At 36.5% G+C, this 17,425-nt stretch overlaps 1 protein-coding gene across 1 annotated transcript; it reads right to left on the reverse strand.

Moving 5' to 3' along the window:
* Positions 1 to 1,702: 1,702 nt before the first annotated feature.
* On the reverse strand, positions 1,703 to 16,441 carry LOC104090443 (uncharacterized). The gene is made up of 10 exons (XM_009595540.4): positions 16,301 to 16,441; positions 16,031 to 16,184; positions 12,876 to 12,936; positions 12,624 to 12,756; positions 12,260 to 12,383; positions 11,772 to 11,828; positions 11,564 to 11,660; positions 9,458 to 9,665; positions 2,259 to 2,319; positions 1,703 to 2,154 (listed from the first exon to the last, which is right to left on the reverse strand). Exons 1-10 carry the CDS (start codon positions 16,387 to 16,389, stop codon positions 2,080 to 2,082), a joined length of 1,059 nt encoding a protein of 352 aa, XP_009593835.2. The 5' UTR covers positions 16,390 to 16,441; the 3' UTR covers positions 1,703 to 2,079.
* Positions 16,442 to 17,425: the final 984 nt, after the last annotated feature.

Genomic DNA, 17,425 nt, shown 5'->3' on the forward strand with positions numbered 1-17,425 from the left:
ATAATTAGCCTAAAGAGAATATGATGTATCTCCTACAATCCATATTTAAAAACGCGAAAGATACCAACAACAAAAAAAAAAAAAAAATTTGCAAACATGATACATAAACTCAAGACAGTGAAATATTTATCAATTCAGTTACAAAAAATATAATTGTTTACCCGAAAACGGATAGAGTTGAATTTGTACGTAGTTCTAAAGGTAAGTGATATAACTTGACACAAATTATAAGAGTAAGTAGAAATATCAAATATTGACTATAAAGAAAGGATACAAACCGAGTTGAAATGAGATGATTTATGAACAAGCAAAATAAAATTATGTAGGTAACTAAAAAGGATAATCTTTTAATATGGGAATATCTTAACAGTATTTGAGTTACAGTGTATTAATGACTTGATCCTTTTGCAGGAATAATAGTCATCCCTCTTATAGTGGAGGGATCCTACTATGGGCATAATAAAAAATACATAGTGGGGAACCCATGATAAATCAGCTTTCCCTAATTTCCGCCGAGATTCCCTTTCTTAGTGCGGCTGTAACGGCTCTTGTCTCTTGGCTCGATCTTGATCGGAGAGCTCGATGTGGGTTCGAGCTCGATATTAACTCGGGGTTCGGTATTGACTCGCGCTCGGTGTCGGTTGGTCTCTGGCTCTGAAGCTTGATACCATCGCTTCTCATTACAGCGCGATTTGGGCTCAAGCTCGATAATGACATCGAGCTCGGTATTTAATCTGACCCCGAAACTCGAAGCTCGTTCGTGCCTTCTTCAAATCTCATCTCGATATTATGAAGACGCTCTTCGGTCCATCTTCACCAATCATACGAAGGTCGAAACCGATTTTGACCGTATACAATAACCTTTCATTTCATTTGGAACCAACCAAGGGCGGATCTATGTGTAAGGGATGAGGTGGTACGCCACCCGCAAGGTTTGGCCGAGACTATACAATAGTATATATAGATGCATGTATATATATAAGGAAAAAATACAAGGTGCCATTGGAAAGGCACTGTCATTTCCACCCCTGCGGCGGGAGATCAAGTCTAGCTTGGCACAAATTTTTTAGAAGCCTTTCTTCGATGCATTTAACCGATACAAATTCCTTTGTTTCTTCTTTGGTTTTATTAGTTCGTTTTAAAATTTCTTTTCTCCTTTTTTTACTTTAAACATTAAATATAAAAAAAAATCTTTCACAAATCTATTTTTTCCTCGTGGAAAAAAAATTCCCACTATTGCGCTTTCCCAACTCCTCCGTGATTTATGAATAGATGATAAAAAAAAAATCTTTTCTCCAGGAGTACAACTCCGTAAATCTAATTGCCGAAACCAAAAACTATAAATAGAAATCCTTGAATAAGTTATGGTTCTAATCAAGAATGAAAGTTTATTTTGTTATCAAAATACTCTAAAGTAGGACAATTGTATATAACATCGAGTGAGCTTAATTTTTATAAAAAATAGTAAATTGAATAATGCCTATAAGCTTACTTCTATTTTAATATTTAGACTTATTAGTATAAGTTTTTGCCTTGAGTATCCAAATATAAATTGATAACAAGCCTTTTTCTTGTACAAAATGCATACTCCAGTTGAATCTTATGCTTTTTTTCAACTTATTATAATTATTACATATATTTTTTGCTCGATCGATTTGTCTATATTAACCCTAAAGATGAATAACGCGAACCGAAATCCAAATAAACCAAACCGATTAAATTTATACTTTATTTAAATAATGTAAACTGTAACATGGATATGTTCAAAATTTGTGGCACCCGGAGCCTCTAAATCCTGGATCCGCCTCTGGAACCAACATATGTAAAAAGAGTGCAAGGTCTAAAATAATACAAAATTGTAGCTTATTATTCCAATAGAAAATCCCTGAGGTGTAAAAATATAATAAGGTAAAAGATGAGAAACCATTAAAACCTTCTTCATGTGACAACAGATGTTGAGAAGCTGTTGATATTAGGAGAGTTACTATGCATTTCCCTTCCTATTCTCTTTAATGAAAATTTTCTTGACACGATAAATGTAGCAGCCATTCGTGCTTTATGCCAATCCAAGACACGATATTAGGAGACACAATTGCTTTCCATTGAACAGAGATGAGACGCTAGCTTGACTACTCCGTGCATTGATGAATCATTCTACAATTTAGGAAAAAAGGTGATAGGACACAGGACAAGGGAAATGACAAGCAATTTATAATAGCAGAATGATCAAACTTAAAGTTCATCAAAGAATTTCTTACCAGATACAGAATATCAAAAGCTTTTTGGTAGCTTTCTAGAGAGTTTTCTACTTTGTCATTCCTGCAACAATCTCTAGTAAGTTTAGCGACTATAGCACATTAAAGTCTGCCATCATATGCAACTTGGTCTAAGATAATAAGACATTAAATCAACATGACTAAAATGTCACACAGCTGTAAGTCTGGTCTTGTGCTCATGCTTTGTGAAACTCCATAGGAGCAAACTTCATTATGCTTTGAGTTCTGCACTATTTTTATTAGCTCTTGCCTCTATGCACAAAGAGGGGATTTTCACCATTTGCATTAGACATAGAAGATGGAAACTGGACAGCATATATCAAGAAAAGATAACATTTTGAGGATTTGCATTGTTAATCCAATATTAAGTATAGCTGAAACATGTCGGCAATTTCTGACAAAGAAGAAACAACGTTACAAAAATTTTTAATATGAAACTCCGGTAGAAGTTCCCGTTGTAAGAAAATATCTTGGCAAACCATTAGGTCAAAGACTTTGGGAAAGTATATCTATTCGAACTTCAGCAGGCAATCAGTGAACAATCTCCTAATATTACAAACTCTACAAAATCCACAAATTAACAATTTTCTCTTGTTTCCAAAATAATGAAAAGTATAATTTGGAAGCTTATTGACCTATGAAAAGATTACAAGTACGGTTTGACGCCTAAATTAGGCTGAAGTACCCTTCCACCCTTGATTACAACATCACAGGTTGAAATAAGGAGAAGAAAAACTTGTTGCGACCAAACACAAACGTAAGTATACGTGGTCGTCAAGTAATAAAGTAGTGAGTAGAGTATCGTTCATCGTTCCCACGGAGACATATGATTAACTTTTGACTGATTCAAACTCAAACAAATTATCAAAATGAGTATGCAATTAATTAATAACCAAAGAAAATATCAAACAGTTAATTAAACTAGAGATCAACTAAAATACGTAGGCAATTGTGAATAACAAGCAATAAGAGAGGATATTCCAGGGTCATAGGCTAGCTAACAATCTTGTTGCGTTCTCGGCTTAAACTAACTAATTGATTTATCTGGTTTGTTGATTAACAGGGTTAATGTTGCTCGAAAGAATCTGTCGAGTTCTTACTCGTCTATTCAAGTTAACTTAATGCCTATATGTCTATGGAATTAAGACTAACAAGAACGCATTTACGCTTCATGTGTTTCCAACCAAGCAAGACAATTATATATTTCTATCCTAATTGCGAATCCGTTCCCCGATGTCCGGGTTCAAAAACTTGCTCTATTTAATCCTATATACAATCTAGAATTCATACTTTTGAGTTCAACTCTAGATTCATAAATAGTATTCCACTGTTAGCTACGCAGCAAAATAATTTAAAACAGAATTAAATAAACAACCCAATATGATAAAATCAAACTCGTTAATTCAAACTTCAAACGTCAACATTTCGTGGTTTCCAAACCTTATGATGGCTTTTCTTTGCTTCCTCGTGTGTTAGATGACCTAAAAGAGGCGTTTTTTGCTTATATATTGCGTACAAAAGTCGTGAGCCAAAGTTTTCCTTTTCCGGCTCAGCTTCAGGGATTGATGCTGGGGTGGATGCTTCGCATCCGCCTCAGCTTCTCAGCATCGCATGCTCCACCCCCTGTTCCTTCATCTCTGATGTGCGGATGCTAAGGCGGGTGCCTTAGCCCGACTTCACTGCTAAGGGTGCACCAAATACACTTTTTTTCTAATTCCATAGACATATAGGCATTAAGTTAAGTTGAATAGGCGAGTAAGAACTCGACAGATTCTTACGAGCAACATTAACCTTGTCAATCAACAAACCAGATAAATCAATTAGTCAGTTTAAGCCGAGAACGCAACAAGAATGTTAGCTAGCCTATGACCCCGGAATTTCCTCTCCTATTGCTTGTTATTCGCAATTGCCTACGTATTTTAGTTGATCTCTAGTTTAATTAACTGTTTGATATTTTCTTTGGTTATTAATTAATTGCCTACTCATTTTGAGAAAAATCTCTTGAATAGATAATTTGTTTGAGTTTGAATCAGTCAAAAGTTAATCATAAGTTTATGTGGGAACGATACTCTACTCACTACTTTATTACTTGATAACCACGTATACTTGCGTGTGTGTTTGGTCGCAACAAATACTCAAGAAAGTTGAAACCGATATAGGAGCTTATGGTATGGACCCAAGCTGCAAATTGAAAGACAGACACTGGAAGCTTTTATTGAGTAGTGTTTAGGATAAAACAACCCAATTCATCTGTAAACATATATTTTATTCAAAAAGAAGATGATTCCACAATGGATATGCATGAAAGGACCAAATATTTTGGCTTAGTTAAGAAGTCATATTTTGCAATCACACATATTCAGATGCTAAATACATCACGGTAGGAATCTTTTCCACAATAGAACTACTACCCATCGAAATCAAGGGATGGACATCCTAGGGGTAAAGGTCCTCAACCTCCAAGAGCAAAGCTGAATAAGAGCCACCATTGGCTAATAAGTAGGGGGGTTTGAGAGTGGACTTTTCCATCTAAAAGGAAAAAAAGGAGGAAGAAGAATCTACTGTACATTGAATTAGAAAAACATCAATAAGCAATTTGATATTTTTGCTTTTCTTATGAAGGGGTAATTTTATCAGTTCATAATAGGTTAGGCAAATCAGTCACTCCAATCCACTCTTGCTATCCCCACCTTACCGATGGCTTCTTGGTACTATTACACATATCCTCATATCTATGGTAATCTTGCAAGCGCGACTAAAAAAATCTGTTGGAAATTGTGCCCAGACCTTTGATTCAATGGCAAAGGTAGTACAACATGGGATGTGTGGTAGGCGTGAGTTACAAGTTTGAATCCTGTTATGAATGAATCAGGTCTTGTATTTAAGTGGAGAAGGGTAAAGTATCCATCAAGTTCTGAATTTGGATATAATATATTTCTCAGTTATCACAAAAAAGAGTAATTTGTTACAAATTACTACTTTGCGGTCTGATCAATCGAATTATAATTGAGGGCGAGCCTTTGCACTATAGTAAAATTGCTCCTTTGGTAACTTGTAAGCCACAAATTCGAAGGGTAAAACCTTGTAAGCCACAAATGCAAGGGGAAGGCTTCGTACTATATGCCTTCAATCTCTCCTACCCCAAACTAGTTAGCAAGGGAGCACTTCATGCAATGGGGTAAGTCCTTTCTTTACCATTGAAAAATGATACATAGGACAAGGAGTTGTCAACCATCTAACTAGAACTCTTCACGATTTCAGAGAATAAAAAAGTGCGTCAGAGAGAACTGATGCTCACCAGTGTATTTCTTCCGGTCACAAGTTCTTTACTTCAGCTTTTATCCATTTAGAGAGTTGGGCTAACTGTTTGTTGTTGGAACAAACCTTTGTATGTCATCAGTATCAACTCATTTCATCTTATTGTTAATGACTTGACAAATTTGAAGAAATCTTCAATGGAAGCTTATCTTGGAAGGTTCAAAGCCTTATGACTGAAAAAGATTGCAAATTTTATTGATAGTGGCACCATTCTGTAACGACCCGGACGGTCGTTTTGAGTATTACAGTCATGTTCCCCATTTAGTGCTCAATTTATGCTTTATTGTTGTTGTATGACTTGCCGGGGTAATTAGTTCGGGTCCGGAGAGATTTCGGAATGAATTGAGACACTTAGTCTCTTAATGGAAAGCTTTAAGTTGGAAGGGTCGACCGGATGTCGATTTATGTGTAAACGATCTCGGATTCGAATTATGATGATTCTAATAGCTCCGTATGGTGATTTTGGACTTAGGAGCGTGTCTGAAAAATTATTTGGAGATCTGTAGTGGAATTAGGCTTGAAATGGCGAAAGTCGAATTTTTGGGAAGTTTGACCAGGGGGTTGACTTTTTTATATCGGGGTCGAAATCCGATTCTGAAAATTTTAATAGGTCTGTTATGTCATTTATGACTTGTGTGCAAAATTTGAGGTCAATCGGACTTGACTTGATAGGTTCCGACGTCGTTTGTAGAAATTTGAAATTTCAAAGTTCATTAAGCTTGAATTGGGGTATGATTCGTGGTTTTAGTGTTGTTTGAGGTGATTTGAGGGTTCGGCTAAGTTCGTATGATGTTTTGGGACTTGATGGTATGTTTGGTTGAGGTCCCGGGGGCTCTGGGGAGTTCTGGGATGGTTTCGGATCATTTTTCCTTGTTTTGCAACTGCTGGAACTGGTGTCTGGTGTTGATCTTCGCGAACGCGAAGGGTCTCACGCGTTCGCGAAGAAGGATTTTGGGCTCCTGGGATTTTCCCATCGCGAACACGATGAAGGAGACACGAACGCGAAAAGGGAGTCGGGGAAAGCCTACGCGAATGCGAGTGGGCGGACGCGAACGCGGAGAGGAAAGGGAGTTGGGGGCCTGCCTGGCGTTGAGCCTTCTCGAATGCGGCTCGTGTCTCGCGAACGGGAAGGGCAGAGGTCAGAAGGCTTCGCGAACGCGATGAGGAGATCGCGAACACGAAGAAGGAATCTTGGTAGCACATTTTTGTGCTTCGCAAACGCGAAGCTATGGTCGCGAACGCGATGAAGGCATTTCTGGGCAGAATTAAAAGTTCCAAAACGGGAGTTTTGAGTTCATAACACAGAATCAAATTGGGAGCTCGGTAGAAGGCGATTTTTGGAGAGATTCTTGCGTGGGTGTTTTGGGTAAGTGATTCTTATCCATTTTTGATTAATTTCCATGATTATGCCTTTGAATCCATCATTTAATGGGTGAATTAAGTTGAAAATTTTAGAAAACTCTCTTGGTTTAATTTCGAGTTTTGAACATTGATTTGGAGTCGGATTTGAGTGAAATTAGTATGGTTGAATTTGTAATTGGATGGGTTGTCGGATTTTGTGAGTTTCGTCGGATTCTGAGATGTGGGCCCCACGGGTAATTTTTGAGTTAATTTCGGATTTTTATTAGTATTTCTTTATGGAATTGATTACAATAATTGGTATTGACTGAATCGAATTAATTGTGGCTAGATTCGAGCCGTTCAGAAGTTGGTACGTGCAGAATGGGATTTCTGGAGCATTGTTTAGCTTGCTCGACATTGGATTCGTCTTGTTCGAGGTAAGTAACTCTTCTAATCTTGGAGCTGAGGGTATGAACCCTGAATATATGTATTATGTGAATTATTGGGAGGTGACGCACATGCTAGGTGACAGGCCTGTGGGCGTGCACCATGGAAATTGTGACATAATTGTTTCCGCGGAATTTTGTAGTCAAATAATCTTGGCATTTTCTATGTAGTTTTATGTGCTAAAGAAATTGAGCTGAGGATCATATTAAAAATCATGTTGAGGCTATGTGCCAGTATTATTGGGACCCACAGAGGTCATATTGGTGTAATTTATTTGTTTAAATTGTAAATTCATACTCACTCATGTTCATTCATTTCATATCATCTCTCTGTCTCTATTGCTATTTATTGATTCATCATATCATCATTTTTGGTCTAGTTTTGTGACATTGTGAGCCCGAGAGACTGGAGAGATGGATGACTGAGTGAGGCCGAGGGCCTGATTGTGAGGATAATTATGGGATTGGACTGCTCGCCGCAGCAGGCCATATTGGCTTTATATACTTTATTATTATGGGATCGGGTTGCACGCCGCAGCAGGCCAGATTGGCTTATTATAGCACGTGAGTTGTCCGTGAGGATACAGATATTGATACTATAGCACGTGAGTTGTCCGTGCGGATACAGATATTGATACTATAGCACGTGAGTTGTCCGTGCAGCGCATGAGTTGTCCGTGCAGCACGTGAGTTGTCCGTGCAGATTATAGCGCTTGGGCTGAAGGAGCCCCTCCGAAGTCTGTACACACCCCCAGTGAGCGCAGGTACCTACCGAGTGCCGAGTACGAGTGTTGAGCGCGAGTGCCGAGTACGAGTGCTGAGCGCGAATGGCGAGTGATTTGGGAGGATTGAGTGACTGTGAGGACTGAGTGACTGGGAGGACTGAGTGATTGGGAGGACGGAGTGAAATGATACTCTGAGAGTATGCATATGATTTTATCACCGAGTTGCATCGCATTGACATGCACATTTGGCATACAGGCATAGAGATGCATTTTCCTCATGTTGTACGGTATCACGTCATTCATGACTTCTCACACATATTGGCATATGGGCATAGTGATGCATTTTATCACTGGTTATCTGGAAAGAAAATAAAACATCTTATCATTGTTGAAAGGATTTTTGGGAAAAATTAATGTTTTCAAACTTACTTATATTTTTGGTAAACGATTTGGATTTTCACTGATACACTGGAAAGGCAGAATTATTTTCAGAAATCATGATGTAGCTGAGCGTTTATTCTTTGAATTACTTCTTGTATTACTCGCTTCATGTTGTTATGAACTGTTGTTGGTTATCGGAGCGGGACCCTGACCTTGGTACAAGCTCGTCACTACTTTCAACCTAAGGTTAGGTTTGTTACTTATTGAGTACATGGGGTCGGTTGTACTCATACTACACTTCTGCACCTTGCGTGCAGATTTTGGATGTTGATGTTGTACATGGCGAGAACTAGCATTGAAGATGTACATGCGATCCAGTCACAACTGCCTCTTGTTCATGGTAGCCTTAGATTCATAAAACTCTATTTATGTACCTTTCAAACAGATGATGTATTTATTTCATACCACCTTTGTAAACTTTATTCTTAGAAGCTCATGATTTGTGCTACCAGTTGTTGGGGAAATGTATTGGTTTCATGTATTTTCTTTTAATTAATTGTCTTATTAAATTCATTGGAATTGGATAGTTGATAATTGGCTTACCTAGCGGGTTGGGTTAGGTGTCATCACGACTAGTCGGATTTTGGGTCGTGACACATTCCTACTTCGATTATGGGACGTGAGCACCTAATTTCTCTAACTATGGGGTTACAACAATTATAATTACAATCAATAAGCTTGGATATCGCATGCACCAACTTGAGGTCATGACGTGAGACATTGGCTCTCACACATTCTCAAACTTTCTACTTCTCTCTCTAGCTTATTTAATTGGTTTGAGGTATTGGCAACTGTGTTAATTCTTATATATATATTCATTCTATGAGCAGTGTAATGTTCTCTGTTATCTGATATCTCTGTTAGTTTTTTTTCGAATTTGATGAATAAGAAAACATGATGAGATACTTACAGAAAACCCACAGATATTCTTGTTTCATAATCCAAGCCATCTGACATTCCCAAATCTCCAATGTGGTCACCAAGGAGTAGCACATTAGTTCTCTTCTTTAATGAAGATTTCTCATCGCCCAGTCCATTCAGGTCATCGCAGTGATCGTGAAGTGGTGCAGCCATGTCAAGTGCATGCTCATTCTTGTTGAGTACATGGATTGTCTTACCTGCAGGTTCAGTTAGTGTTCTTAATTTTAGAAAAAGGATGTAAATGACCAACAATACAAGAAATATCCATGCAATTTACTTTGCTTGATATGCCTCCGCAGACCAAATATGTGTAGAAGCTTAGTATCTACCAGTAACTACTAGGATCAAGATGTTCAGCCAATGATCAGCTATTAATCAATTCGTTACAGAGCTTGAACTCCACTCCTAAACTAATCTATACTACATAGAAGAGTCTTAATTATGTAGTCTTTTAGTGTTCATGTGTTTTCATGATTTAGATTTCCATATTTACATTTGCCTTATAAATGCCCAAAACTATGGAGGACAAACTCGCATTTATTGGAAAAAATAAAATTCGAAAAAATCATAAAAGAATTCGTCCTTATTTGTTTCAATCAATCAAATTAGTCAATCAACTGTCTTAATGTACCAATCTACTTGAGGTCGCTGATTTGAATCCTCTGTATAGTCTGCTGTATTTGGACATATTTCATAGTGATATTGGAGTAATGTGGTTTAAGGCAAATTAAGAGCTCTCTGACTCTTGTGAGACTCTAAATTTACACTTATCCCAACCAAGTGTAGCAATACCAAAATCTTAATTACAACTGATATCTTCTTTATCTATTTGATTGGGAAAAAATATAATAAATGGTTTAAGTTTATTTGTCAGTGAAATTATGTTTTAATAATTGTAGGTACAAAATAAACTAAAGATAGTGTTGTAGTAATCCAGTATAAGAATATGGACTATCTTCCTTTTTTCATTTCTTAAAAACTCTGCTATCTAGGCCAACTCGTGCACACCTCCTCTAATTCACCAGGTTACATGTTGCTTCCTACCGGCACAAGTACAGAATCACTTTATCTACCATGGTTTAGTCAGATGGAACTATCAAATAATTGTCATTATAGAGAAATATATTGGAATATCATCATTTTGTAATAATTTAGCTATTTATTATTTTAATCTTATTAAATACATTAAAAATGCAAGGACGCAACAAATAATTTTTTTCCTTAAAGAGAGAACTTTACCACCCTTATCCCAATTTTATGACACAATTACTGCACTTTTCTTGACGAAGAGTTAAAATATTTCTTTAAATATTTTAAATCTTCAAGAAGGTCAGACTGTAGTACTTTATTTAGACTGTTTTATTTTTAAAGGATATCCATGTATCCAAAAATCCAAAAATTAGACTGTTTGACCCGCATTTTTTTTGGATAACCGTGGCATTTGTTTTGAGTCAAAACAGTATAACTAATAATATTTTGAACTATAAATTTTTATATTCAAATGTCTCTATATTCAAGAATTTGATAAAGATAAAAAGGAGAAAGCTATTTTTTACAAGTAAACTCAGATGTTTCAAGATATTTTACTAAACATAAATGACAAAGGTATTTTTCATTCTACATTACTGCAAGTGTGTTACTTTTAAGTAGTGAATTTAACTTATATAGACCAATTTTAGATTTATTCTTTTTGATAAGGTCTTATATACACCAACAATGTAAAAAAGTGACTAATTGATCCGTAGTAACAACTAACTACCCTCTTTTTTAAGTTACTAATCCACACTACAGAAAATCAAATGTGGTTGGTCGTTAAATAACCTGATAGCTTAAATACTTTATATTCTTTATATTGTCAGAATATAAGAAAATAAAACTCTTTATCTACTTGTTCCTCCAAGGAGGCATAACTAGAGCAGCTTATGCCTCCATTGAAGCTTAAACTTACAACCTGAAGGCAATTCGCAAACTTTGAGGAATAGGTAAAATTTGGTAGCCCATGCAGATTTATTATGAATCAAAACATCAGCAGAAACTGCTTAAAGCACTCTTTAAAGTAAGCAAAAAGAACACCTCTAATGGCGATAGGTGATACCTTTAAATGACTGTAGGCGACCATTTTCGTCAAACACCATCTTGTTGGAGACAATTCTAACGTTCTTGAAAGATCTATGAACTTTCTGCTTCAGCACCTGCCAAATCAAGAAGATGAGACTTCGTATCTAAAGCTAAATTGGACAAATGTGACACAATCGCATCCACCTGTTATGCATCAAGACCACTGACAAGCCTGAAGAACTAACCTCCTCTATTATGTCAGCTAAACCTGCAGAGAATATAAGAACAGGTACACCTTTTTCCTGCATATCAAACAGATCCAAGTCATTATGAAGCAATCACAGGAAAGAGTAGAGGGTCAAAAGGAAACTCTTCTGAGAAGAGCTATTCTAGGATAATTGACTAACAACTTCGGCATCAGCATTCAACTTTTTGTTTCTCTAAAACAAAATTTGAACTGTGGTTAAGCCTGATATTCTAGGACTTTCAAAGGTCGAAAAACAAAAAACAAAAACAGAAATAAAAGCATTTCCTATAAGGTTCTTAACATCTTAGATTGGTCCTATAATCTATACTTTAGCTCTTCGTTGAACTAACCCATCATCTTTCTTTCTAATAGAAATTTCAAATCACACGAGAAAATCCCAATGGATCATATATGTTGCATTGACATTCATCAAACATCATCTCAAGAAGTCTCAGAAAACAACAGCTGATAGTGGCTATACTGTACCTCTAAAAGTTCAAAAAGTTCAGTTACACCGTCTCGGAATGCAATTGTGGCTTTAGCCACTGAATTTTGAATTGCATTGTATGTAAGGCCTCCTTCAATGAGAAGAGCATGTGTTTTTTCCCACCTGCAGAAAATAAGTTGGACATTAACACATAGGCCATGTACTACAATCCCTTTAAAATTCACCGATTTGAATTGCATTAACACATAGGCCATGGTACTCGTACAATCTACAAGAATATAAATATTATCCTTGAAACTTCAAATTTATGTATTTCACATTTCACTTGTCAAAAACTCAAGAAAATGCAATATATCATATGAGTCTAACCCGATTATAGCTGTACAAATTCATAACACATACCACTCTACCATGAGCTTTGCTTTCTTATCAAGGGGAATAGCTGGATCAAATTCTAAGGGATGATAGTAATCATATAACTTCTGCCTCTTGACATTGTACTCAGGATCCTCCTGCTGTAAAAGGTTATGACTGCCTACAAAATTTGTTTTCCTGAGCCAAGGAACATATATCGAATTGTATGCTATTGAATATGCAGTCTGTTCCAGCCAATCTATCATAATAGGACAATGTTGTATGAAGTGGATAACATACTTTGGCCTCGACAACCATCGATCCAGTATTTTGTCAATGTGGCATCAAAATCTGCAATTACCTAGGATGTTGAAATAGTTTAGTACGTAAACGGAAAAAGCAATTAGAACAAGGTGAAATGTGCATGGGTATGTGTGCACACACATGTTTGAGACTGTATGTCTGTATCTAAGAGAAGTAATTTCCATTAACAAATGCTCATGGTTCTGGACTTAGGTCATACAAAACATGGAGCCAACCGTTGTAGCGTCCTACCAAACCATATGGAGCTGAAAAGTAGATTCTATATAAGATTCATCCATAATTTTGTTTTTAAACAGCGCACAAGAAAAGATTGATATAGCACTAGGCTGGAATAACCAGGACTAATAATTGTATGTCCTGCACCCTAACGCATCCTCGTGTTTCTCATCTCCATTCTATTACAATTACCTATATAATTATCTGCTCCTACTTTGATCTAGACGGACCAGTACCAAGATCAAGTCGACAAACAGTATCAGTTCAAACTCAAGACCATAAAAGTGTTTACTTTGATATCAGATCTAACCTCTGTTTTCCAAATGCAATTAAGCAAGCACGTCCAGGAAGTACCAGAGGCAATAAGCTCGTCACATGTAGCCCTTAATTAACCAAATCTTAAATAATTTTGACCACTTAAAAGAAGTTAAAATTCAGATAGAAACTTTGGGAAAGGTGGTTATAGTTGATCCTCAATAACAGAACTTTTCAGGAAGCATGCCATGATTTATAAAATCCAGCATATTAAATTTCAGACCTAGAGAAAGCCTATGACAAAGTTCCGAGGGAGGTTATGTGGAGATGTTTGGAGGTTAGCGCCTTATCGGCGTTCCGGTAGCGTACATTAGAGTGATTAAGGATATATACGAGAGAGCTAAGACTCGGACGAGGACTGCGGGTGGTGACTCGGAACATTTCCGAGTGGGGATGGGGTTACATCAGGGATTGGCTCTTAGCCCGTTTTTGTTTGCCCTGGCGTTGGATGTGTTGACGCAACGCACACAAGGAGAGGTGCCATGGTGTATGCTATTTGCTGATGACATAGTATTGATTGACGAGACGCGAGGCGGGGTTAATGCTAGGTTGAAGGTTTGGAGACAGACGTTGGAGTCTAAAGGTTTCAAGTTGAGCAGGTCGAAAATAGAGTACTTGGAGTGCAAGTTCAGTGATGGGATGCCTGAAGCAAAAGTGGAAGTGAAAATTGATACACAAGTCATCCCCCAGAAAGGATAGTTTCAAATATCGTGGGTCTGCGATCCAAGGCAACGAGGAGATTGACGAGTATGTTACTCATCGGATTGCTGCGGGGTGGATGAAATAGAGGTTCGCTTCTGGGATTCTGTGTGATAAGAATGTGCCACCAAGACTTAAGGGCAAGTTCTACAGAGTGGCGGTTAGACCGACTATGTTGTATAGAGCGGAGTGTTGGCCCGTCAAGAAACCCATGTCCAGAAGATGAAGGTAGTTGAAATGAGAATGTTGAGATGGATGTGTGAACTTACCAGGAAAGATAAATTAGGAACGAAGTTATTAGGGAAAGGGTGGGTGTTGCCTCGGTGGAGGACAAATTGCGGGAATCGAGGCTAAGATGGTTCGGGCACGTGCAGAGGAGAGACGTAGATGTCCCCGTCAGGATGTTTGAGAGGTTGACCATGGCGGGTCTTAGGAAGGGTAAGGGTACGCTTGAGAAGTACTGGGGTGAGGTGATTAGGAAGGACATGTTATTGCTTTAGCTTACCGAGGACATGACCCTCAATAGGAAAGGGTGGAGATCGAGAATTAGAGTGGAAGGGTAACAGGTAGTCGCTAGTGTCTCTTAGTCTTACCAGTGGTACTAGTACTATTTTTGTATTTCTCTTATTCATGATTCTTTATTATTACATGTTGATCCATTTGCTCCTATTGCATTGTTGTTACTATTGTTTGTTACTCTATTTTCATTATTCCTTGAACCGAGGGTCTATCCGAAACAGGATGTCTACCTTTACAAGGTAAGGTCTGCGTACACATTACGCTCCCCAGACTCCACCTGTGGGATTACACTAGGTTTTTTGTTGTTGTTGTTGTAGCCTATTAGATTTCACTTCTAAAAGTATATCCTGCTTGCAAGCAACCAATATTTCAGATGCGCACTTTCCTTGTAGTTTATATAAGGGCCTAGAGATTGGTAAATGTCAGTACAGTTTCAACTTTCAACTAACCACTTACAAGTTTACCCAATCACAAATTTAACATCGCAGCCAAGAAGCAGGAAATGTTAGGCTACTTCATCCTCGCGCACAAGATAAAGAATGAAGCTTTAACCAAGAAAATAATAAGTTATTGAGGAAATTCTACATATATACCCAAGATTAACAGCAATGCTCCATAGATAACAACTTTCTTCAAGGGAAAACATTTTATCATACAAGTTATGAAAAAGTGCATTGATCGGATTAACAAGCAATGTCTTAAATTCAGACGTCATTGTATTTGTACTTTTAGTCCCTGAACGATCGAAATGTGCAATATTGATCTGGTTAGACACATTTAACCTTCAATTAATCGAAATGTGCAATATTGATCCTTCTGGTAGTGAATCTTCACAGATTCCGAAAATCATTAACTGTTAACCTATTTAATTAACTATGCATTATGTTAAATTTGTATTGTTACTCTATTTTAAAGGTAATATCGGTCTCAAAAGAATCTAAATATAACATATCTACTACGTAAAAGGAGCGAAAACACACACCTTAACCAATTCAAGGTTAAATATGATCAGTAAAATATCACAAGGACCAAAATCAGAATTTACCAATAACTAAAGGACCCAAAAGTGCAATTATCCCCAAAAAAATGATACTCCTCTTGTCCCATTTTATGTCATGCAGTTTGACTGAGTAAGAACGGCTTTTAAAACTTGTGGTATAAAACATGTCATAAATATTTGTGTGGTTATACATCGTCTCGCTAAGGGTAAAATAGAAAATTCAAATTTAAATTATTTCTAAATAGTTTTTTTTTTTTTTACAAACTAAAAGTAATGTGAACAAACATATGTAACGAAAGACATTTGGGGACTGAAGCTGAATAAATGCATTGTTCTCAATTAAAATTCGTCACCCAACAAAAATAAAAACTCGGAACAAAACCTGGAGCTTTGCAGGACCGGCAAGGCGAATTGCAGACATTTTCTTTTGCAACAAATTAGGATTATCCACAACAACTAAATGTGACTCTGAACCATTAACAACTACTTGCTCCATTTGTGCCTGATTTTTACCACTCTGGCTGCAACACCACACTCTGTTTAATTAAAAAGAGTCATCAATTTTAAGAAAAAATTGGTTACATGCATTTCGTATGTTTAACATTGTAGTGATAAACATAAGGTGTATATATGTGAATGTAAAAGAATTTACCTGAAATTGAAGCGAAAAGAGAAGAGGCGAGGAAAAGGGTTATAATAAATGGGGAGAATGTGATTATAATGATGAAGCCGATAACCCATAGGGAGCGACTGAGAGGTTCAGTCTGTAATACTTGCGTTGTTGTTCTTGCTTTTGTAGAATGCCTTTTATGTCACTCTTTTTTAATCTTTTTTGTCAATTAGAGGGTGCTTGCGGGAGCTTATAAAAGGTCAAATTAGCTTATAAACACTTTTTTGGCTTATCTCACGTGTTTGTTAAAATTAAAATTAATTATAAGTCAAATGATTATAAGTCAAAAATAAGTCAAAAGTCATAACCTGATCACCCCCAACTTATAAATTTTTAGCTTATAAGCACTTTAAATTTGACCAAAATTTTTACTATTTTATCCTTAAAATATTCCTTTTTAGAACAAAACTCATACATTGATAATCTCTGACTCAAGTATTTTTTCAACCTAAACCCCCCACCTCTTCAAGTCTGCAATTCTCATTGACTATTTAAGATACGCAAATCCTATATTCCTTTGCATATTTGTATCAATGTAATTGTGTATTAATCTTTGAGCTGTATGTAATAAATAAGGACATATTAATTTTTTGGTGTATTGCTTTCTAAGTGTTGTGGTGATGAAAACAATGTTTGTTTCTCTTCAAATATTTTATCCTATTTAGGTTTATTTTTCTGAGAAACTCTTGTCAATTTATTAATTATTATAACTTGTGATTATATGCTTATTATGAAATAAATTATATTTATAATAAAAATTAACTTATTAAAGCACAGTTGTATTTAAAATAAAATGACAAATATAATATTTTGTATTTGAATCGATCTAGAATCTAAAATTTTGAAGAAATTACGCCCTTATAAGTGTAAACAATTCTAAGGTTATTTAAGTCATTTTAACAGAAAAAGAGCTTATCAACATTTTTTTTATCAAATACTGCAGCACCTTATTATCAATTTCAGCACTTGTATCTAAACATATAACTGGTTATTTATTAAATCAGTTTCGACACTTAAAAGTACATTTCAGCACCTAATGCTTATCAGCTACTTCAAATCAGCTAATCCAAGCGGGCTCTTAGTTTGGTTTTCGAGGATTGGACAATA

This window comes from Nicotiana tomentosiformis, chromosome 5 (genome assembly GCF_000390325.3).
Source record: "Nicotiana tomentosiformis chromosome 5, ASM39032v3, whole genome shotgun sequence".
NCBI classification, from domain to species: Eukaryota; Viridiplantae; Streptophyta; class Magnoliopsida; order Solanales; family Solanaceae; genus Nicotiana; species Nicotiana tomentosiformis.

What these genes read in the sequence shown, in the direction of transcription:
- LOC104090443 (XM_009595540.4), bottom strand. Translation starts at nt 16,389, where the DNA reads ATGGGTTATCGGCTTCATCATTATAATCACATTCTCCCCATTTATTAT. An exon ending in TAGCTGACATAATAGAGGAG is followed by an intron (nt 11,661 to 11,771) that starts GTTAGTTCTTCA and finishes TTGATTTGGCAG; the next exon opens with GTGCTGAAGCAGAAAGTTCA. An exon ending in TCGCCTACAGTCATTTAAAG is followed by an intron (nt 9,666 to 11,563) that starts GTATCACCTATC and finishes CTGAACCTGCAG; the next exon opens with GTAAGACAATCCATGTACTC.